Source organism: Chamaea fasciata, unplaced genomic scaffold (assembly GCF_029207755.1).
Source record: "Chamaea fasciata isolate MVZ Bird 193981 ecotype frontalis unplaced genomic scaffold, bChaFas1.0.hap1 SCAF_13, whole genome shotgun sequence".
Classification (NCBI taxonomy): Eukaryota; Metazoa; Chordata; class Aves; order Passeriformes; family Sylviidae; genus Chamaea; species Chamaea fasciata.
This window is the reverse complement of record NW_027094098.1, coordinates 8,079,974-8,103,823: the sequence shown is the minus strand read 5'-3', so window position 1 is coordinate 8,103,823 and position 23,850 is coordinate 8,079,974. Positions and strand designations below refer to the sequence as shown.

The window sequence follows — 23,850 nt, the reverse complement described above, 5'->3', positions numbered from 1 at the left end:
CCCAGGGCATTCATGCCTTGAACAGTGCACGTGTTCTGCCAAAGGCAAAGGGGGCACAGCTCCTTTTGGAGCACAGACAGATTGTTTGGTTGGTTGTGTGTTTATTCAGAAGTATGTTGGACTATGTGTAGTGCTAATTCCTAGCACTGTAGTATTGTTATTGCAGTATTTTTGAACAGGCCTTTGTCAGGGCTTTTCAGGGTGTAGTAGTGGATGCTTTAAGAAAAAGATTGTCCAATATACCTGTTTTCTTTCCGGTTTTGACAACACACCTTTTCAATTGCAAGCATAAGTAAGAATAAATTTTGATAGAATCGTATTTAATCTATCCTAATTACAGTGATTTTATTCTTTTTTAAATCTAATTTTAATTTTATCTTTTACTCCTTTCTGGGTTGCACATGACTTTGGTTTCCTCCAGTTTTTGCCCATCATCTGAACTTTTGGTCACATCTTCCAGTATTGATTTCACTTTGTGATGGCAGCCAGACATGTCTGTGCTGAGCATTTAGAAACTTGTTCTCATTGTGCGCATATATGTGGAGAATTCAGGGAGTGGAAAGCACAGTGGACTGTTTCCTATGACACTCAGGAGGTGGAACAATGACTGGGCCTCACAGTGGATTGCCCTATGTTTACACACCCTCCCTCGTCCAGGATTGTTCTGGTTCTGCTTACTCTCCTGAAAACCCTTCTGAAAATGAAGTGCTTCTAGTTTTTCTTTGCAGGTTCTGTCTGGACATCAGATTCTTCTGACTGTAATATTATAATGCTTGCCTCCATTTTCTTCTTTCTACTCAGGACCAAATTTTATACCCTTGTATCTTTGTTTACTTTTGATATGAGACTTGTGAATAATCAGTTGTGTTCCTACCTTTAGTTGTTGATGTAAGATAGAGGGCTACACCGCTCTCTACTCAGCCTGAAGTACCTCACTCAGCCTGAAATAACATTTGTTTTAATGGTTGTATTCATGTGGCTGAAGAAGGAAGAATTTTTCTATAGTGCCTAAAAATATTTCTGTCAGTAATAACCTGAAAGTGAGTAGGAAGGAATATGTCACTTGGAAATAAGCAATTTCTAATCTGTATTCCTTCTCTTATATGCATTATCTGCTGTATGGAAAAAAAAAAGGTACAAAGGAAACAAAACCATACCCTGGAAAACTCCCTTTGGAAACTGGAGCAGTTCCTTCTCTTTTCTGGATAGCTGTCACACTGGGAGGGCAGGACAGGTTCTGTTGAGCCCTCCCTACCAAAGGTGTGGAAGAATCAAACCCAAAAGAGCTGTGGTGAGGCCCATGGGATGCCACAGGAATGAACACAGGGTGACAAGATGCAGAAAAATTTGTGGGCTAGAGAAGGATCTGATGGTGCATTGTCCTTCCATGCAGAGCTTTGGGTGTAATTTTTGACCGAATTGAAAAACTGCTTCACTATTCAGTATAATTTGCAGGCTTAAGGGAGGCCCAGCACTGGAGCAGCATGTGTTTAGAGGATTTGGATCAAGGTAGATTGGCATGGAGTAATAATAAACTTATGTCAATGTCAGAGGTGCAATATTACTTAATATTTCTTTCTTTTAGAACCTTTGGCACCACTGTTCCATTTTAGTGCCAGTAAAGTTGGGTATGCTGTTTTAATAGCCTTGTTTAACCTGGCAAAGCTAGTCTTACACCTCATATCTGTCAGTTCAGCATGCAGAGGGGCAGACCTCAGAAATCTTTATGTATTTCTTACCAGAACATTCCAGTTCTATGAATGTGGCCGAATTGTAGGCTGGAGGGCAAAAGTGCTGAGCTGGATGACGTCCTTTTTTGCTCCCAAATTTTGCCTTTTGTACAGTAGGTAGAAGTGGAGTGTTTTGTCCTCCGGGAATCTACAGACACTTAAAAATTCCAATAATATGTGCTGAAGTCGGAGTCTCAGGGATGAAAACAGTAGCTGTTGAGACAAGAACAGTGTACAGGGTGTAGACCTGGATCATATTAGGACAACAGCTTGTGGGAATTCTTTTGTGGGGGCTATCATAAAAGCACACCGGCCAAAAGGGGGCTAATATAATATTCTACCTTGACTTGCTACATAACTTTTCATGCAAAATGTTGCAGTTTCCATCTTTAATAGTTTAAGCTTTGTGATTGATGAAGTGCTACGTGACTAAGGGCCTTAACCTACCAGCTAATTACCATTTGTAGGAAATGTCATAAAGTCTTAGTTCTCATGTAATAATTGGAATCTCTACCTGGAGTGGCCGGACTATGCACTTTAGGTCCAGTTTGTGTTAAATTGTGTGGCACAATTAGCTGGATGCATTGCTGTTGGCTGTCTCCTAAAAAAGAGGAAATGTACATGTGGCCAGGTTAGGAGTGATTGGTGTGAACAAAGGAGTCCTACTCTTGGGCTGAGAAATCTGCATCAGTAATATTGCTTGCAGGCTACAAGTAGAATATGCAGGCACATTGCTGACAGAAGATGTCTTTGGATTTTTTTTTCCATGGTTTAATCAGCTGGAAGCATGTTTTCATATTCCTGGGAAGAGATCAGGGCATGACAAAGGACATTTTTTATTAACTGTGTCAAATTCTCTCAGAACACTGTAAATAGGCTGTTATGTGAGCTGGCATTTTGCAATCACAAATCAGAGATCTATTTTATTTCTGGAGTCAGACGACAAATTCTGAATGAGTTATTCTGCAAAACAGATCAATGTAGATTTCAATGTAGACTGTAGATTTCAGGTGTTAAAGAATAAAATTAGGAAGTCTTTCTGGTGTAGCATGACAGTTCTGATGTTACAAAGCTGCTATGGTGACTATAAACCTTTGTATCATTTAGGGACTGAATCTTTAATAGTATAAATCCATTTTAAGAGTACAGGGTTCAGTGTACTGAGTATTAGAAAAATGTACTTTGTTGGCTACTTAGGCCTGTAGCTTTGTTAAATCATGGCATGTTTTTCAGAACAGTCTGAAAGTGAAATTGAACTAAATATAGTAAATTGTTCATCCACGGTGGTGGTGTTACTGATCCCAATAAATTTTCAGAAAAATATGTCCTCAAGGATTCTGCACAATCAAATGCAACTTTGGGACTGTTTGGTAAACACAAATCCCCCTTAAGCTTAACCAGAACAGCTGTTGGGATGCTCTCAGCCTGTGCACAGAGACACTGAGAACAATGTCATTAGGATCAGAGGCAGGGTTAATTTTCATTTTTCTTTAGCCTAATTTCCTATTCTTTGTAATGCGTTGTGCTACTTAGATTTTTCAGTTTATAAAAGATCACTAGAAATATGTCACCTAATATACATTCACTTAGTGAAGCCAACCTGAATGTTCATTCAGTCTAAAATCATAGTTTGAGTCTAGGTAAATCCTTGCACATTGAAATTCAGGATCATTATAAACCTTTCCAGCCTTTGCTTGAATGGATTGTACTTTCCAATGAATTTGGGACTCACTTAGGATAGAAGTCCAGAATTATGTTGTTCTCCCCTGCTCTATTCTCCATGACCTGCTTGCTACTGCCGCTCTTTTTCAAGCCTGCCCTCCAAAAGGAGAACAGATGGATTGCACACTTCTGCTTACTGGCCTATTTGAAAATAAGCACTTAAGTAAGAGAAAATCACTGAAGTCCTCAAATAGAGTTTCATAATTTAAAAACTTTTGTGTGATGCCAGTTCTGCAAACATGGTAATTCTTGAATATCAGTTGTATTGTAAATCGTGGACTCTCAAGTAAGAAGAAATATTGACTGCAGTTGTCTACACTACAATAGGTTATTGTAGATCAAGTTATGCTAGCTGGTTGTGAGAGGATTCCTCACATGCTGAAGAGAATGGGATCGTTGAACCCTCAGGTTGTTCACAGCATACACAAGTGCTCCTAGACACCGTTGTCATTGGCAAAATGAGCAGAGCTCAGGGACTGACCTTAATGAGGCACTTACATAAGAGTTTCACAGTACTGGTGTGACACCAGTGCTTCTGGGGAGGAAGGAAGCTGCCCTTCAGGTCTGAAATGTCAATACTAATTAACAAAGTTATCTTTAAATAAGATATTAAGTTTTATTCATGCTGAGAAAACAGCCAACTCACATGCTGGGAATTTTAAGCTGTGTGAAGAGTAATATTTTCTTTTTAATAGAGTTGGGGGAAATTCTTTTTGAAGCTTGAAAGAGCTCAGTTATGTATAGTGTAACTGGGCAAAAGGGAAGTAGAAGTTGTCATATTTTGGAGGTTCAGTAGACCATAAAAGAATTATTTAGGGAAATTGATGGCTACCTATATATCTGAAAAACAATCAGGAAAAATCAGAATTATTTAGGAGAAAAATATTTTTCTTGGAAGAAGTAAAATTTCTTTCCAAAAAATGTAATAGAAGTCTACTGATTAGAATTAAAAATTATAAGGGAGAGTTTTATAAATGTAATAGAATAATTTTACATAGAGAGGTATCCTGCTGTCATGACTCAGAATTTTTAGCTGCTGTCTGTGGGTGTATTCATGTGAGTCCCTGCTCTTGGAACTGCATCTTTGAGTGGCAGCCTGGCTATTTCCCCACTGTCTCAACATGACAGATTCAGCTGTTTTTGTACCTGCCAGCAGTTTAGCACTGAATCCTTGACAACTCATTGAAATGACACAAAATCAGATCCCCCGAGAAGCAGCGCATGCAACAAAGTATTGCACAAGCCCAAAAGGCTTGTAGGTCTTATTACATGCTGATGTTTTTCTTGGAAACTCTTTCCGGGTCCATGCTCCAGGTGTTTGATTTATGGCAGGGAGGTAGGAGGTTGGGTGGCTTCTCATCTTCAGTGACTGACACAGACATTGATGAGGGGGATTCACAAGGATAGGCAGATCTCAAATCATAATTTTACGATATGTTCCTTAGGAAAATAAATTAATCAGCTTGTTAGTTAAATGCAGTAACCTCTGTGAGAACCCAGTTTTAAATCTGAAGTGATTCAGAAGTGATACATTTTATGTATGGTTTCATCTGAGAGATTAATTTTTTCAGTCTGATGTGTGAAATATTCAGCAATACAGTGACTGAATATCTTATTAATCAGGATAAACCATCCTTGCCTAATCCTGAAATACATCCCACTGCCCTTGTACACCTACTTGCTAAGATAGGCAGTTAAACTTGATCTGCAGCTTTACCTAATGTATATCCAAGTTGGCTATATCTGGAAATGAAAAAGAAACCTTTCCTACTGAATATAAAAAAGTAGAGTTATGCATTAGCAGTCGGGTTTTAGCAATTTGTAGTATATTAAAACCCTACTCTTCTGTTGGCACAGACTCAACCACCCTAATTTATACATTGCTAGAGCTCCTTGATGTTGGCAGTTGTGCTTTCCTGGTGGTATTCTATTGCTGTCCCCCTGTCTGAGCACTCTGGGTCTAGAGACTCTAATACCTCAGTAAATTGGGTATTTAATCACATTTGGAAAAGCATCACCCTTCACCTTTGAGTGGAGCTGTTATTGGCTTCATGAAAACATGAAGTTCAAAGACTCAGGAGTATGCATGCAGATAAGTTTAATGGTAACAATAAATGAGAATCGTTATCTTCATACTTCTCCCTTCATAGTATTGTTACCAGATGTGGCCAGAGGTAGTGGTGCCAATTTGGTCAGATTGCTTTGATAATGTTCTTGTTGCCAAGTAGTATGTATTTCTTGGTGGGGGAATCAGCAGTGGTATGTTTGAATATGAGTAGAGTAAGGCCAAATTTGGAAGGAATCTGAATCTAATTCACTTCCTTCTAACACACCTGATTTTAATTTTTAACGCCCAGCCAGGCACAGTGCTAAGATCAAAGTGAAACAAAGAGAAGGGAGTAAAGCAATTCTTGGAAAGTAAAAAAGAAAAATGGCATAACATTGTGTAACCTTTCATATATGAAAGAAATATTTGGCTTATTTACCATTCACTTAAGAGTAAATCTGTGGTAAATTTGCTAAAGGTGATTATGCCAGCAACCCCCCTTACTTATCAGGGAGAAAAATCAGGCCCACTATATTTATTGCCTAAGAGATGCCTTAATTTGACAGCAGAAATCTGCACTAATGTCCCCAGAAAAGCACAGAGTTCTTTATTGCTCTGTGCTTAACCCCATGCCAAAGTGACTGTACACCATGGGAACCTCTGCACGCTGCTGTAGAGCCTTCTGCTCATCTTGAGGGAGAAGGTGCCAAAGGTCCACAGGAATCTGTCAAGTCTTCATCTTAAAGCTTGTTGACAGACAGGACTGGGGGGGGCATTAAAGCATAATTTAAATTTTAGTGAAGTACCTGTGGTGTCCTATCCCAGAATCTTCATTCATGGTTAAGTCTGAGATTTTGTTGTGGCTGTTATGGGAACCAGAAATAGTTTGATTTGAATGTTTATTTAATCCATGACTTTTGAAGTTCTTTGAATGATGGGAGGATAGTAAACAGCTGATCAAATGGGAAGAACTTCAAAGTATAGAATTAGAATATAGTAATAAAACCCAAGAGTTTGCTAATTTAGTTGCAAAAGATGTCACCCCTATAAACTGTCCTTGGGACCTTGTCTTGTGTTAGAATTACTGTAATTAGAATTGCAGTAATTTCTTGCATGACATTTTGCGTTCATCAGTTCTCACTGTTTGCACATGTTAACTGTCAATTTATGAAATGTATCATAATTCATCCTCTGTCTTGAAATTTTTGGATTGCAGTGCCTTCCATGAGTCCTTATAAATACCCTCCTTTGGGGAGGGGGAAGGAGATACACCCATGGGACAGGTAGCTCTTTTCTGTCTCTGACTGTTCTGTAGCATTGAACTTGTCATCATTCAATCCAAACTGTCAGGTATATCTACCATCTGAATGGGAGACACTGAAAATAGAATTGTTGTTGGACTTTTGTAACTTCATTGTTAAGCGATACTCAAGTTTTTTGGAGAATTTTACAGTTAAAATTAAGTGCATGTTCTTGAAGAGAAAGCCTGACAAAAATTTATCGGTAGTAATTCCAATGCTTGCCGAAGCACAGAGATAGTCAATCTGTGTAATATATCGCTACAGCCTGTAATACACTGATAGAGACATCATCTCTAAAGGACTTCCACGTGTTCTTAACTTCAAGATCCTAATTCACCACTCTTGCGAGGGTTTTATCCAGTCTCTGTCAACCCTACCATGCAGTGGGACACAGGGAGTGAACATGAAGCTCAGTGGGAGAGGACTGCATCTGACAGTTGCTGAAACTTCACATTATCCAGCAAAGAAACATGAATCAGAAAAAAAATGACATATTTTGGTATATTATGAGTATGTCAGTGTCACTGACACTGCAGCAGCATGTCAAATGCATCTTCAGGATTTTCCTGTAATTGCCAAAGGGACAATGAGTGTTCTTCTTAGGTCCTTTTATCAAAGCTTTTACAATAAATAAAAAAACTGAAGAAAGCCAGATGGATAAGGATGGCTAAATTGATTAACAAATTGTAGGCATCAAAGTCCTAATGAAAAACTGATTCAGAGATAAAAGTCATTGGTGTACTTTATAAAAATTTTCCTTTATTTTTTGTGTAGTTGATGGTATTAGAGTTAAGGCTAAGTTTCACATACTAACCTGCTGGTTTTGAAGAGATACAAGATAAAGGAAATTCAGTAATTTTTTTTAAAGGATATTTTTCATACCGAAAGCAAACCATCTTAAACACAAAACCATATCCGATTACAGATTACTTTCTATTCAGACATTTCCATAAAAGCATTGCTGTCTTACCTTTGCTGCTATAGAGAATGAACTGTTCAGCAGATGTTGATTAAAGACATCCAAGTTGCTGCGTTTAACATTTCAGTTTAAGTTTAGTGGTGCTTTGATAGTTTATATGTAGTAAGACTGTGTCTGGCCTGCAGCTACTAATGGTGAAATTCAATATGTGCATTGTCTTTGGTGCAGCTATAGTGAAAATATTAAATTACATCTCACAGTAACAAGAATCTGAGTTCTCTGATGAACATTTTGAACACTTCAACTCTTAATGGGTCTAAACCTGTGTACATTGACCATATGTTAATTTGGAATGATTTAGAAAAGACATCTCTAAATAAGGGGGCAGGGATCTGTTATCCTTCTGCAAAAGCTTTTCTTTCATGTAAATGTGTTCCACCGTCCCTTATATATGAATATAGATGGTTTCTGTAACCAAGGAGCTAAAGGGAAACTTTCTGATCAGAAGAATAGTCTTATTTCTGATTAATTACTGCCTAACCATTTCAGCTTTGCTGCTCTGAGGTTTTTTTCCTACTTTTTACCACTGGTACTTCTGGAAGCTCATATAAAATGATACCATGTGAAACAGGATTCTCCATTGCAATGTTTTAAATGCAATTTCTGGGCCCAGGATGTTCTTATAGTAGAAATCAATACAGCTGTATCGAATTCCTATATCCATTATTTATAATACTGAGGGGACAGGGCTGTTATTTTTACTTTCAATGTAAAATTTTTTGCTATTGCAAATTTTAAAAAAATTTTTTCTCATTTAAAATAATTTCAACTTTTAGGTCATTCCTCCCCCATTTTCAACCTTTCTGCCCCTGTATGCCTTAATTTGAAAATAAAGTAGTGTAAAGTTTAATTTTTTTTCTTCTGTTGATGATGTATTTTGTTATTAAGCACAATATTTTATAAGAAAACTGGAAAATAAGAGAATATAGGAAATATCAAGAAAATTTTTACAAGTGTGGAAAGAGATATGTAATTAAGGACTAAATAGAATTGAGCAGCTTTAAAGCACCATACCTGCAATATTTTTCCTTCAGGTGTGAAATGTCTGTGATTTACAAGTTCTATGCAATTTATTTATAGTTTTATATCAGGAACAGTACATTTATCTGAAACTTCCTCAATTAACGAAAGTCCACTGGGATTTCTTTGTGTTTTGAAACAATCAAGTAAAACTAACATTATCTGTTGAGTGAATTATCTGTCTGCACTTTTGAATTCTTTGTACCAAATATGTTTAATATTGTCACACAGTTTTGTGTTAAAGGATGTTGTGAAACTGTTCATATAAGGAGATATCAAATTATGGTTATAATGTAATTTATGGCCAGGTCCTCTGACGAAATTAGTTGTAGCATGTTGCAATTAGGCATTTGCTATTTTTGGAATTGTGTATGATTTGAGTTACACTGTCCTTTGGAACAGTGTGATGATGTTTGAATGTGCAGTTATTTTGCTTTTGTCTAGACTCTTGTATCTTTTATAGCTTTGCATTGGAATCAGAACTACAGGAGTTTTTTAAATGGGAAATGTATTGAGTTTCAAATTCAAACCTTACAAAGCACATTAAATCTCTCTTTAAACTTTCCAGAAAAGGAAATAAAGGTATTCTTTTCTTTCACTCAGGCTGGTGGTTTAAAGAGTAACCTTAAGCCATCAATAGAAATATAAAGTGGTGTTGGTAAAAATAAAACAGATATTTTGAAAGTATTACAGTGCACATGTGCATCAACTAAAATATGAAAAATAGGCAAGAAAAACTGGGATACTGCAAGTTATGATAGAATTTAAATTTGGTGTCAATTCCTTAACTGTATTGCTTATATCAAGTATATGGTGTTTCAGTGGAGCAGTGACTTTCCTGATTTAAAATATTTTATTATCATCATAATTCTGGATTGAATATAAAAAAATTAATCCAAGAGAGCAAGAATACAAGTGAAAAAAATACTTTAGGTAATAAAAAAAGTTATTGAAGTTGGTTGAAGAGTGATCAAAAAGAATAAAAACAACTGCAGTTAAGATTACGGGGGCTTATTTGGAGTGAGAAGGCAGACTTTTATGTCAGATCTAACTTTATTCAGCACTTTCATTTAGAAAATATTCTTCAGTGTTTCAGTTAGGGAAAAACACACTCAAAACCCCAAGTATCTTTGAATGCAGATGAAGAAAAGGAGATAATGACTAGCCCAAAAAGAAATTTGGAGTGTTAATGCCAGGAGGCTGAAGGCAATGATTAATAGTTTTGAAAAGTATTTCGAATGGGATGTGGTGGAGAAAATTGCCAATATTCTGTCTGCAGAAATAATGGGTAGTGGAGCAAAAGATGATAACTGCTCTCTAAATGACTTTTGTGTCATCCCACCTGAAAAACCATGTGTGATTTCAGACATCTTGTGGTCAGAAGAAGGATGGAAATGTGAAAGTGTCAGACAAGAAGAATGGTTAGAAACCTGTCGGGTTTGGGTATCTGTCTAAAGTCAGTAGAGCTTAGTTTTTTATTTTAACATTCTGAAGGTATAAATATCACAAATGAGGATAAATTATTTTGGACAGTGTAAATCTTAGAAAATGAGTAGCATGAAATCAGATTGACAAGGTCATCTATTAAGTGATCGGATAGCCTTCAAATGGGAAAGGAAATTCAATTATCATAGGTTTTTTTATTGCTGGGTAACATAGGCAGTTCTGGAAAGGATCTTAGGGTATTATAGTATGTTCCACTGCCCACAAGCAGGATTTGAAGGAGATTCTTACAGTGAATGAAAACATCGCTTTTTCTCTAGGGATTAAGTCAGGCTTCGAGCCTTTCCACATCACAACCTGCTCAACCTTTTCGCTTTGAAATGAAGCGGTTTGTTAAGTTTCTGCCTCTTATTCAGAACTCAAGGTTATGGCTCTTTTCTGTTGTGGAAATCTTTTTTTTTTTTTTTCTGGATGTGTCTCTGTTTTCCTATCTTGATAATTTTCCAAAGGATATAAAATAACTATATTGCTCTTTAATGACTATTTTTATTTTAATAACTTGTTGTAAAGTGAAATAAATTAAAAGCAAAGTAATGTGCCTTTTAGTGTTTCTCTTGTATTACTTTGGCTATCGAAACTAAATCTGCTTTCAGAACAGACTGGTCATCTATTTCACAGCTTATGTTGTTTGTCCTTTTCTATACCTATATTTCTCTTTATATATCTCTGTATTTTAAGGCACAGCACACACCATACACCTTTTGTTACTCCCTGTTCTTGTCCAGCCTTTTGATTTCTCTATGTTCATTGCTCTGGAAAACTTCCCAAGCTACTGTCAAACTGGCTCCTACTCTCTTTCTGCAGCCTCTTGAGGTGCGTAGTCTTACTCTATTTCTTTTGTAGCTTCCCTTTCCAGTCTTCCCTGTTGCCCAACACTTGTCTGTACAACTTGTCAGCCGCCTCTCTCTTCTCACCATCTGTTAACTTTTTTATGAGATGCGCTGTAACCTTTCAATCTGGACAGAGGCCCCCAAGTCTTTCCAATTGATACAGACATAGTAGGAATGACAAGATACACAGTAAAAATCACATTCAACTTCAATGACCTGTATTACAAGGATAAGAATGCCAAAGCAGCTTTTTCCTCCATGTGAACTGATGTTATAGTATATTAAAGTAGATGTACTTCTCTCACTGGCATATGACATGGTGTAATAGTTTTTTGTGGAAAGTCTTCTTTAAAAATTTTTGTGTAAGCCAACATAGCCTATTTTATAGGCATATACACCAAATAATACAAAACTGGCCATGAGTAAAATATCACCAGATGTTTTCAAGCACCAGCAAGGTATTATTGAGCAGAAAGGTATGATTTTTCATGGTTAACTTTGACAAGTAGTTCAGGTGCTCTCAATGTGCAAATTGGGCTAGAATTCAAAAAAATTTTCAGTAATCAGCCTGTAACTCAAAATATTATGAGATGTAGATACCCAACCAACCCAGCTTGAAAATCTGGCCCTCATATATACAGACAGACATTATAAGAAGCATTAGCTTGTTAACAATGAATGCCCGCCTCCTCTTGTCATAAATGGAATTATGTGTTAGTCTATTTTGTATTTCTGTATTTACTATCTGGAAAATACCTATTGCATTCTGAATTACATCACAGTAAATACATATAATGAGAGCAAAAGTTTTTCAATGGATGTCTCACAAGATTGTGAGTCCTGCTTAGAAGAGTCCAAGAGTCAAGCTGTTTTGTTCGAAGAATTTATTGGCCCCTGAGGAGAAGGAGACAGAGACTGAGTATTTCCAGATACACAAGTGGATATTATCAGCCCAGGCTTCTTTTGGCTAGCTTCCTGGTGAAGGTTAATTTTAGCATTAAGTTCCAGCTCTTTCTCAGCTGGAGTCTGGCAGCAGAAGCCAAGCTTTCAGTCCAGGAGCTCCTTTCTGTGTGACAGCCTTCTCCTTTCTTGGCTCATTTGCCCACTGACCTGCTTTTATAGTCCTGTAAAAGTATCAGTTGACTTGAGGGCAGAGCTCTTCCCTAAGCAGCCCTGGGAGAGTTTTCTTCTGCTCTCTGTATGAAAACTCACCACACACCTCTTCTTTCTTAATGCTTGCTGATTCCTCTGAATCCTTCCTGTACCTATGCCTTTGAATCCTGTATTATGGAAGGATCTAGAATCTTACAGTAAGTAAAAATGGATGAACTATTTCCTTCAGTGACTGCACAATAAAACAAACATATATGCTTGTTTTGGAAGAGGAAGAAGAAAAGATACTTATCACTTTTGATCTCCAATTTTAGTTGCATTTGCTTCTATTTATTGATGCAATGGGATACTCTCAGTTTCTAGGTGTACATGTGACAGCAGACTGATGTTTCCAATCATGGAATAAAGACAGTTTTTTTAAAGTCACAAATAACAGAAACTGACCAGAGAATATTACTGCGTATCCCAGTAAATGACATACATTTTTCCCTTCTGATCAACAGTTCATCGGTTCTTTTCCTTCTTCATATATATATTTTCCTCTCTTCAAAATTATTTGGTATATGTATTTTCTATTTAGGTGAACTTCAAATCCTATTGGATTTTTTAATATACTGTAATAATGCTTTGTGCTTCTGCACTGTGCTGTTTTCCTTGAGATTTCTCTAATCCTCAGCTGATGCATTTAACAAACTGAATCATACGGAACAAATAATGGCATGGGAAATCCCTGCACATTATGTGAGTAGATCTTTGGATTCTACCACAGACTTACTTGCTGTCCTTGGCATACTCTGGGAAAGTTTAATTACTGTGTAACAGCTGTTCAGAAGCTTGATACCAATGTAAATTTTATGTCTTCATTAATATAATTTTTTGGTATTTGTAGCATTATGACTATACTGTGGTGGATGTGTTGGGTAGACTTTCAAATGGATGGATAGTCGGAGTGATCATGGACTAAACTGTTTATAGCAAGAATGTCTTCTAGATCTTAAAGTATTCCTCAGTTCCTGAATTGCTTACTCCTTAGGACAGCGATTTGTTGTAAGGAAATGTGACATTTTTAGTAAGATACAATATAAAAGGAACTCTAAGTGCTGTTCAGGTGGCAGAACTGCACACTTGTGATTCTGCTGTCAGTGTTAACTACTGCTTCCTCATACTTCATCATTTTATACCTTTCCCTTCCTTTTGCCTGTTCTTTTTTCTTCAGTTAATTCAGTGAAAATTCCCATCTCCACATATCAGCATCTATAAACTTGCTTTTATTTTGCTTTGTGTTTTCTTTGTATTTGGTTGCTACTACAGCTTTACTGTTCAATTAGACACCAGTTAGAATTTGAAGCCTTACTTTGCTTAAACACTGTGCAAACTTACATCCTCCTGGCCCAAAGCACTTGCTACTTCTTTAGAGATAAATTGCATGTAAAAATCAGCAACTTCAAACCAAGGAAAAAGAAAGATGATGGTTCTGCATTGAATAAAATTGACACTATCATGTGATTAGAATATAATAGTTTACAAAATAGAATATAGATATAAAAGTAATGATCAAGCATAAAATTAAGTTTTCAAATCCCGGTATTAATCTGATCAGCTGTGTGACTCTAACAGGAAAAATATGCATTTGAAAAAGTAGAAAATGTGTTGAATTGCTGTGACTTTGGGGGGAAACAGGGCAAGTGTACATCAGGAAGAATGCTCTGATCACCTTTTTTTGTTCTGGTTTCCTATTCTGATCTTATGTGTACTTCTGGTTTTTGAGCTTCTCAAGTAAAGCTAGATTCTGAAAGATTATTTTCTTCCTGCTGGGATTAGGTTGGGAAGGTGGCAGTGGGGTGATTACCAGCTCATGCCACTGCTCTGTTCCCTTGTCATCGGGTTGATGTGAGGGCTGATGTCTGAAGCAGCACTTGCTCCATCAGCTCCTCTGTGACAGTCACTCTGCAGCTGCACTGTGGCACTTTGAACCGTCCCCCTGAAGGCAGTTTGAGGTAAAGTCTTCAGACAGATCAATCACTTTTTGTGGAAACCTTGCAGACCAACTGAACTGTAGACTGCTTTTTCCTTGGGCACACAGTGTATCCATAGTTGGATAGATGTTCTTTTACATAACCTAAAGGGCTATGAAATATTTATGGACAGCTTTAAAAATACCTTTTCTGTCTCTGATTTAGTAATCCAGTAGGATTGAGCTGGTCATACACTTTGGGCCATGTAGAGCCGCTGGTGTTGAAGAAAGCCTTGTGGGGCAAAATAATATAAGAATATAGAGTAAAAAGTACTATTGAACCATGTACTGTTGTAGTCTGAAGTAAGTAATGCTGCTGTATTACTTCAATTTGGAAAATACAAATTTGCAAGGTAGTAATGGGAAGGCACTTTGGAAATATTTTAACTTGAGAACATAAACATATTGCACAATAGGCAGCTATCAGGAAGCAGCGTTAGTCTTTTAAGACATAATCAAGCACTTTAGTGGATATTGGATCTGCTTACGGAATCCAAGAGTATTTATCATGTCATTATAAGATTAACAAGCTTTTTTCCAGTTACATTAGTCGAGCCAAAGATAAGTACAAATCTTACACTTTAATGAATATATTCAGCTGAAAGCAGCAACCCCCTATTTTATAATATTTTAAGGAGTTTTATATAATAGGACAAATTTTTAACATTTATTTTAATTTTTGGAATCTAGATGTATGTGATGTTTTACTTTTGAAAAAATATTCCTAGTTAATGCTTGTCCATCTACCGACTTAAAAGGAAGAAAAACAAAGTGGAAGTTGCTGGCACTGGTTGAGGAAGCACTTTTGGGGCAGTCTGAAGTCCAAAGTCAATCTATGTCAAACTGTTGAAACAGAAGTTGTCCGTCAGTGGGCTCATTTTATTATTGGAAATTCTGCTCAAGCATTTAGGTGGTATTGTGACTCTAAGGAAAATTTCCCCTCTCACTCCGTAGGCTGATACTTCAAATAGTTCCTGTGAAGCCTGTTAATTTTCAAATATTTTGGCTGATACGATATTTAGTAACTGCACACCATTTGTTAAAAAAATTCTTGCCATAAATCAGTAGTGCTGTCCAAAAAACTATATGTCTGTATTAAGTCTACTATTACTACCCAGGTAGTAATATTTTTACAGTCATGGTTGGGTAAAGTAATTTCATTTTTTTCCGGCTGTTTCATTACAAATTAAGCATGCACACATCCACACAGAACAAAAGGAGATGTTGGGATAGCTGTAGACATCTATTTTGCTGAGTCACTTCCAAAACTGGTTTCATGTTCTGGGACATCCTGAGATGTTTCTGAAAAGGACCATATATGAGCTAGAACATTTACCATGAGTCTTACTAATAGAAATAAATTATGTGTAAGTAGCCATTTAGTTTTATGTTTGAACTATGCCTTTTTCCCCCCTGTTTTGATTAATAGTTACGTTACTTTTGTCTTCTGTTAGGTATGTCTTTAAGGCAGAAGCTAAAGTCTGAAAATGAATACTAAGTTTTAAAGTAGTCATAGATAATGCTCATGTTGGATGAATGCTGCTTATCAAATCCCTTTTTCTTGTAATGCCATTACTTGTTTAAAGTAGACTGTAACAATACTTGGAAAATTGTTTCGTAGGATTTACTTCCGTAAAATACGAAGATTTTTTTTTTTTTAGTAAGTAATGTTTACTACAACAGAAGAAAAGTTGTGTTTTCTCTCCTAGGTTTCAGTTTTAAATTTATATCAAACTAAACTTACATTATTGATCTACTTCACTGGAATTGACATGGTCTGCGCTTCAATATGAAATAAATCTTGAGGAATTCTGCCTATAGAAATTTACAATAGAGCACAATGAACTTTTGAAGTAAAAACCCCATTGCTACAAAATGCTTACTGTCTGAGTTATTTAAAACTCAAATACAGAGCAGAGAGGGAAATACTTACAGCTAAGTTTAAATATATGGCTTTATGGTTTCATTAGCTAGGCCCAAGAAGTCTTAGGTAATTTCTGTCTTAGAGGTTCTGAAATTCTCTTTAATGCATATGAAGGCAAATTGTTACAGCATGGAACGTTTTCTTGGATTATATAATTTTCTTGCAAGTTCCATAGTACAGTACCTTAATTTTGACAATGAAAGGAATTTTCTTTTGAGAACTTGGGTTACTGGAGAATCTTAAAGCCTGTCTACGAGTGAGATTTAATTTAATCCCTTGAGTATTTAATAAGCATTCCTGAGATGTCGCCAAAAGGTGACAAGATTAGCACTTGAGGTTTATTGACAGGATGCCTCATAGGAAAGACATTTATCTGTAAGGGTATTGTTTTAAAAGAAGGTATAAAGTCTGGGTTAAGCCCTGGGAATATACACACTTTCTGAAATACAGAAAGAGCAGTTTCTTTTCATCCTGGCACAGGGACATAGCAGTTTATAGAGGTAAGAAAGAGATGTTGACAAAAACTTCACAGTAACTAACTTCCTATCAGAAAAAAAAATATAAGTACTTGAGGATTAAGAAGGTCTTAACAGTCCCTGCTGTAAACTGAAGTCAGGCATGCCCAAAAGTCATTATTCAATGATTGAATTGTATTCTTACGTAAATGCTTGTACCCAAATATATATGTGTGTTGGAGAATGACAGAGGTTACCAGAGGGTTTGCTCTTTCTGGATTTAAAAAACTCCGGAAGAACTAAATCATATCTTGTGTTCCAAGATTTTAGTATGTGAGACCTCTCAATCTCTTTGTCTCCTGTAATCTTGTTGAGAGGACTCTGTGTTTAACTGGTCATAAAGTCTTGTCTCCATCAGTAGGTTTTTGCTAATCCTGTGCCCATCCCAACAAATACTCTCTGGTATTGATTCCACTTTCATGTACCCAGTGTGGTCCTGTTCCCATCAAAGTATTTCCATCAGGTTTATATAGCACAAATAGAAGAATAATTAGATCCTTTCCTCTTATTTTATCTATAGAGTATGTACTGAGCGACTTATTTTAAAGCAGTTGTGATTCAATGGGGATGTTTTTAATTTGCTGCCTGTTCTCTTTTACCTCTGAGGAAAGAATTTTGTAAATGCTGAATAATTTTAGAACATGTTTTCTTGGTTAAGGGTTGGCTCATATTTTCAATTAGTTTTAAGAGGAAGGAAATCGTGTAAATGCTGTGGAATTCAGATAAGCACTGTGCATAGGAAATAAGTACTTTAATTTAGGGTGCCTAGAATTGGTAGGTCAAGCTGATGATAGTAAAGGACCAGATCTTAACTTTGTTTCAAAGACCATGTAATCAATATTCACTCTCCTGTTTTATTTCCCTTTTGCTTGAGAATTTGTTTTGGTGAAGCTGAAATGTGCAATTGCTTAAGTATTCCACAGGGTGTCATGAGGTAGTTGTTGGAATCATTAATACTTGGATGAAGTAAAGAAAGAAACATAGTGTGCAGTCCTCGGAATGCCAGTTAATGTAATTTTAGATGTGACTAATACACATGCCATAAAATAAAAAGTTCTTAACTCATTAACACGTGTATCATGTTTCTGTATCTGTATAAAATATACACACGAAGAAAAATATTGCAAGAGGTCATTCACAAGAGTAAGCTATTCTATGTCAGGTCTTCCCAAAAAGACCTTTCTATATATTCCTTAGTATTTTATAGTTTACACAGCAAGTGGAATCTTTGGCTCATAGCAGTAATCTGATATACCAAACTATGTATATTTAAAAAAAAAAAAAGGAAAAAGAAAAAAACTACAAGACTGGTGTCTGCCATACTGCATAGAATTTCTAATTGAATTGTGCTTCCCCAAATTTATTTTCAAATTTTATTTTAATTTATATTTAATTCTTTTAAAATTTATTTTTTTTAAAAACACACTTTATACATTGCACACAGCTGTACTGTGGATTTTATGACTTGTTAATTGTAGATATATATGATGTCAAAACTTCAGGATTTTTTCTCCCACACTTGTATAATATAGTAGGAGGAGAGTTTTTACCAAGGTGTGCCCCAAATTAAAGTGTATTTGAATATGGTGATTCGTTCTTGCATATGGTAATCAAATTTTTACTGACATAACTGCTGACTTCTGCAGAGCTGCACATGCATTGAAATCAACTTCAGGTTTGTAAAGAAATCTTTAAAATAACTGTAAAAACTCCTGCTTCTGTTAAAATCTGAGTTACTTTAAATGGAAATATTGGCTATGGGAAAAACAAAATCATTACATTATAAAATGAACAGGGAAACTGAATTCATTTCAGTAGCAGGAGAATGTGATCCAAAGTGAAAAATCACTGATGAAAGTAAGAATTTGAATATCTGTTGACAGTAATAATTTGTCTAACGTTGACAACGCACTTGAAACCAGTTTTGAATAAATGATGCTTCATGGATTTTGGCATATTTACTTATATTATCTAAAGTGGCGTACTAAAATAACAGACCAGTTAATTTTCTGTTACTATTTATTTGTGTGAAGTCTTAAGTAACAAATTTGTTTTTGTGCCAGTTTGTGCATAATAACGAGCGGCACTGAGAGTGCAGGATGGAGGGAGGGGGATTCTTCCAGCAGATAATTCATGAAATTTTGCACATTTGGTATAACACTTCCTCTCTGCAATCCCTTACAGCCACAGGAGGGGATGGCCATGGCAATCAGCAGCTGAGTGCTTTTATTCACTTTTACTTCCAAAGTCCACGTTGCTCTGTGGACAACTTTTGGTGCAAAACCTTTCTGATTTTACTCTTCCTGATTTAACCACTATAAATCATGACAGTGCGCTTACAGGTACTTTAGCAGTTTGTTCATGTACTTTCTAGATGAGGAACCAGATTTATTTAAAGAAGTTAAAATTTCCAAAATAGAGTGATGTACTTTAAATATTTGTGGAGGTGAAGCAAGTGAATGGAAGTGGTGTCCCTTGAGATTTTTTTTTTTGGTTGTTTGTGGGTTTGGCTTTTTTATGAATAAACATTCTGATCTCTGCCCAGCTGAGTTTTCTTCACAGCAGGGAATCATGGAAGAAGAGATTTTTAGATAGGCAGGTTATAATCTTTCTTCTTCTTCCTCATTTTAAGGCTCACTCAAGTTGCTTTGCCTCACCCTTTCTTTGTCCTTCTTATTGAACTAGAATAATCTAAAGGGGTAATTCCAGACATACTTTGAATTACTGAGATAATGCAGTACCTTAAAGTAGAGTGATTAATATCAGAAAATATTTAAATAATAAAATACCCAACCACTTTGAGATTTTTCCTTTATTTTATTAGAAAATTATACTTCTTCAGCAAAAGAAAACAAAATACAGAGAACTGAAGTTTAAAACTGTTGGTGATATAGCAGTTACAAACCTGGCGGTATACTGAGGCATGTGTATCATGTGTGATGTGTATGCACTCCGCTCCCTAGTCCCTCTTGGATTGTTATCACAAGGCTGATGATTATTGTGATGTTTTTATTTACAGATTGAGAATCTACAGGAGCAACTTAGGGACAAAGACAAACAACTAACTAATCTAAAAGACAGAGTGAAGTCGCTGCAGACGGATTCCAGTAATACAGACACAGCACTAGCAACCTTAGAGGAAGCCCTATCAGAAAAGGTAATGTTTTCTCATGAAAAGCTTTAGGTGCTGTTCTTGTGGGTGAAATGTGTGCAGAAAATGTCCTTCTAAGTTGGCCTGACAGCTCTCCCAAAGGCTATGGGCCTTGTCAGGGTAGCAGGTGGCCCTGTTCTGGTAGGATGATCTGGGAGTGTCTGCCAGGGGATGAACTGATGCAGGACTTGGAGGGGAAGGAGTGATGTCCTTAGAGTGCTCATGGAGAAAATGGCCCAGGCCATGGGAAGATTTTGCCTTAGTCAATGATATGAGTGGTTATTCCCTGGCAGAACTGAAAGGCATTGGACAACTGACTTAAAGTAGGTAGAGTTTTGGACTTTTTTCTGTCTTTTTGATCTTGATTATCCTGTTCTTTTGTCCATTAAGCAGGGGCCAAGAGCAAGTGGCTGTACCAACTGTAACCTTGGCTTGCTGTGAGCACTATTGGCTTCCTGCACTTCATTTTTAAGGGAAACTGTTTCATAGAAAAAATAATTGAGAATTCCTTTTTTTCCCTTTACAAACTCTATGCCTTTAATTTGAAAATACCTAGAAGGGATAAATCTGGACTGTTTAAATTAGTGGCAACATTCCTACCAGTTTCAGTGAGGTCAGGTTTCTTCTTTCAGTTGACTTTGAATAAGAGGTAATGCAAGTGAATTTATATGCCCAAAAAATTAGTACAAATATCCACATTTTGCAGCTCACAGATCTTATTATATACTACTTAAATGTGAACAGGTGAGTGTGACTAATATGTGCCATTCTGCAGTGTGTAATCCTATGAAGGTATTTATGACTGCATATGACTTGAAAATGCCACTGTGGTGTTGGCACTGATACATACAATGTTAATGTCAGATTTTTTATTTCTTGTGAGTTTAATTGCTTGCCTAGCATTTGCTTGGTCAGCGACACTGAAAAAAGTTGTCATTAGTATTGATTCATGTGGATAAGCATTTACATATACAGTAAAATTGCACATTTCTGTAATCTTTCACTGCTAATCTGGACACAGTGTTCAATTTCACAGCATATTTATAAAAAATGTCAGAAAGTACTTTTTAATCTGTTTTCTCTCCTTGTAAATTATCTTTTCTGGATTAGTCACTTTCCCAAAATGCCCACAGAGGCAGCTGAGGGGTTTAAAAACAGTCCTTTGGGAAGCAGAATGACTGTCACATTGGAGACTTGCATTGGATTAGGAGGCAAGCAACACTGCAGAGTAAGGATTCAGATTAGCTTTTGAAACACAGGGTGCTTGATCTGAGAGTATGAGACAAAATGAAAAGGAAGTTGACAAGGTAAAATCTCTCTGTATGATTCTGATTGTTTGTTTTACAGGGAAATCACCCTCAGTTTCTTTTCCATTGTAAGTCCCTTAATGGCTACACTTGGAAGGGCAGATTTTTTGAAGTCAAGTGTGATTTCTGGGATGTACTTACACATTGAAAGAAGCCAGTAGCCATCTTTTAGAAATTCCAAATGGACAATTACGCCTGGCTTTCTTCTGTCTTCTGGCAGCTAAATACTTGGAAAGTGTATGTTTACACATGTGCCTCATTCCTTTCTGTGCCCAGCTTCCCAGTTCCTCCTAATGGCTCTCAGTAACTTTCTTATCCCTTTTCCCGTCTGCAGCAGCATTTTTAAGACCTACAGATTTATCAATTGTTATTAAATATTTCCACTGGGAATACTGGTAGAAATACGGAATAGAGGTTTGTCCAAATGGAACAAGATGAGAACCCTTAGTGAGTCGTTTCTTAACGTGTGCATCAATATAAGTACTTTTATCCATTCAATATGTAATGCTGTCAAGAAAGGAAGATGCTTTCATTTAAGAATACTTGATTTCCATTTCCGTGGAAATGCATTGTTTGCATGCTTTGTTTTTCTTTCTAGAAATTGTATCAGACCTACTTTTCAATAATACAATTTTTTGTTTATACTCTGAGATCAGGCTGGTTTTTGCATTTTATTAATTCTTTGTCCATTCAGTAGTTCTTAGAATTTTAATTTAAAAAGAATGAATAAAATTCTTCAAGAGCATCATGGGAAGCTCTTCTAAAATAGAAATAAAATTTATTCATACCAGTTTAGCTAACCACAATTTACCAGAATCTAATTGAATTGCTTTTCTTAGCTTCTACAAGAAGAAAAACAAATTAAAACATGATCGTCACATTTTGAGTCCAAAACTCAAAATGTTTTCCTGTATTTTTCTTGAAAATACACAGATTGAGATTTTGGCTCAGACTTAGAAAAAGTGTCGTCTTATTCTTTATGAAAATAGATTTTTCCAAGTATCTCTCTCTCAATTTTCTTTCCTATTTAGTGATTAGGATTAGTATCTTGGAAACACTTAATGAGAAATCAATGTGGAAATAATTAAAAAATGTCAATTTTCCCTTCTTTTAATCTTAGTATTTTTCTGATGATATTGCTGGTGTGATTTGTCCTCTAGTCAGGAATCAGAAACCAACTTCAGTTGCCATTGAGTTCATTTTGGAACTAGACCGCAAAACATATTCATTCAACTATTTATACCTAATTTCAGAGCCTCTCCTAAGCACTGAAAATTTGTAACAACAATAATAAGGGTTATATTGCAATTAAAAAAAGAAAAAAAGAAGTTTGAAAATCAGCCTATGCAAAAGTGCTATCAGCTGCCTTGATGTTATAACAAGAAACTTTTCAAAGAATATCTCAGCTCTTGGACTGGCCCAAAGCGGCTCAAGAGGTTGCTTTCATGAAGCTGATATTTATAAAGTTGGTCCTACTGTAGCAGCATACAGCAGATAAGCAATGGAGTATGTCTGATAATGGAGCTATATGCTGGGGCAATTCAGTTCCTGCTTCTGTGATAAAGTGCAAATAGATTAGACCTGTGAGGTCCCAGATTAGTGCATAAGGAAAGCTGGCCAATGCAAATAAGACAGAAACAAGAACACATTGTTGGGATTTCTGCAAGTTAGCTGTTAATCAAGTAAAACATGGTGTATTAGGGCCTTTTAACACGTTTTTGACATTTAGCCTTATGCAGCTGACAGATAAATTAGTCTTCTTTTGTGACGGACTGGGAAAAAAAATATTCTGTTCATTGAAAAGATGAAATAGTGTTATGTTTAGTTTGTTATAGATGAAAAAATCATTTGGGTAAATAAATCTTCAGGAAGGAATTTGTATAAAACTAATTCTGAATATAACTAGGTGGAATCTAAATGTTTATTAAAGTATTCTGCTTTATGGAGGCTGGCATCTCCATATTAATATTGAAGATATTAAGAATTTGTATTGTTTGTTATTAGGAATAAACCCGAAGTTATTTAGTGTCATAAATTTAGATTGGAAGGATGTTCAAGATCATCACTAGTTCCAGCCTCCTTGATGTGGGCAGGGACACCTTCCATTAGACCAGGTTGTTACAGGCCTTAGATCTTCCTGACCCTCCTCAGGACCCTCTCCAACATGTGTGTCCTTGGATGCAAATCTTCCCTAGGTGGGTGTCAGCAGAGTCACCTCCCCGACCTGCTGGCCATGCTGCTGTGGATGCAGCCCAGGAACACAGATGGTTTTCTGGGCTGTGAGTGCTCATGGCTGAGTCATGTGGACCCTTTTGTCACTGTACGCAGCCAAGTCGTCCTCCTCTGGGCTGCTCTGTCTGTTCTCTGCTGAGCCTGGGATTGTCCTGACCCAGGTGCAGGACTTAAACGATGTTTCTTCTGCTGCCCCCCTGACTGCCACCACCCAAAGAACACCAGTAGTTCTCCTGATACTCTGTTTAAAGGCCTGCTTCCAACTGAAATGCAATTCCAGTGGTTATTTGTCTTGGGTTTTGTAACCAAAAAGAAAAAAAAAATTATTCATAGTACCCTAAGTATGTCTCTCTGATTGGTATTTGCATCATTCACATATTGATGAAATGTGATCAAAACCATATTACTGTGTCTGCTTTTTTCCATTTCACCCTTTGAATTAATCACCCAATGAATGACCGG

The 23,850-nt window shown here is 36.4% G+C and overlaps 1 protein-coding gene across 4 annotated transcripts in view; it reads left to right on the top strand.

Annotated features, from left to right (window-relative positions):
• ERC2 (ELKS/RAB6-interacting/CAST family member 2) overlaps positions 1–23,850 on the top strand; it is a 421,289-nt gene that overhangs the window by 127,511 nt on the left and 269,928 nt on the right. For all 4 annotated transcript variants that reach the window (XM_066195344.1, XM_066195345.1, XM_066195346.1 and 1 more), the window contains exon 8: positions 19,718–19,855. In XM_066195344.1, the coding sequence (XP_066051441.1) occupies positions 19,718–19,855 (138 nt within the window). The remainder of the gene's footprint in view (positions 1–19,717; positions 19,856–23,850) is intronic.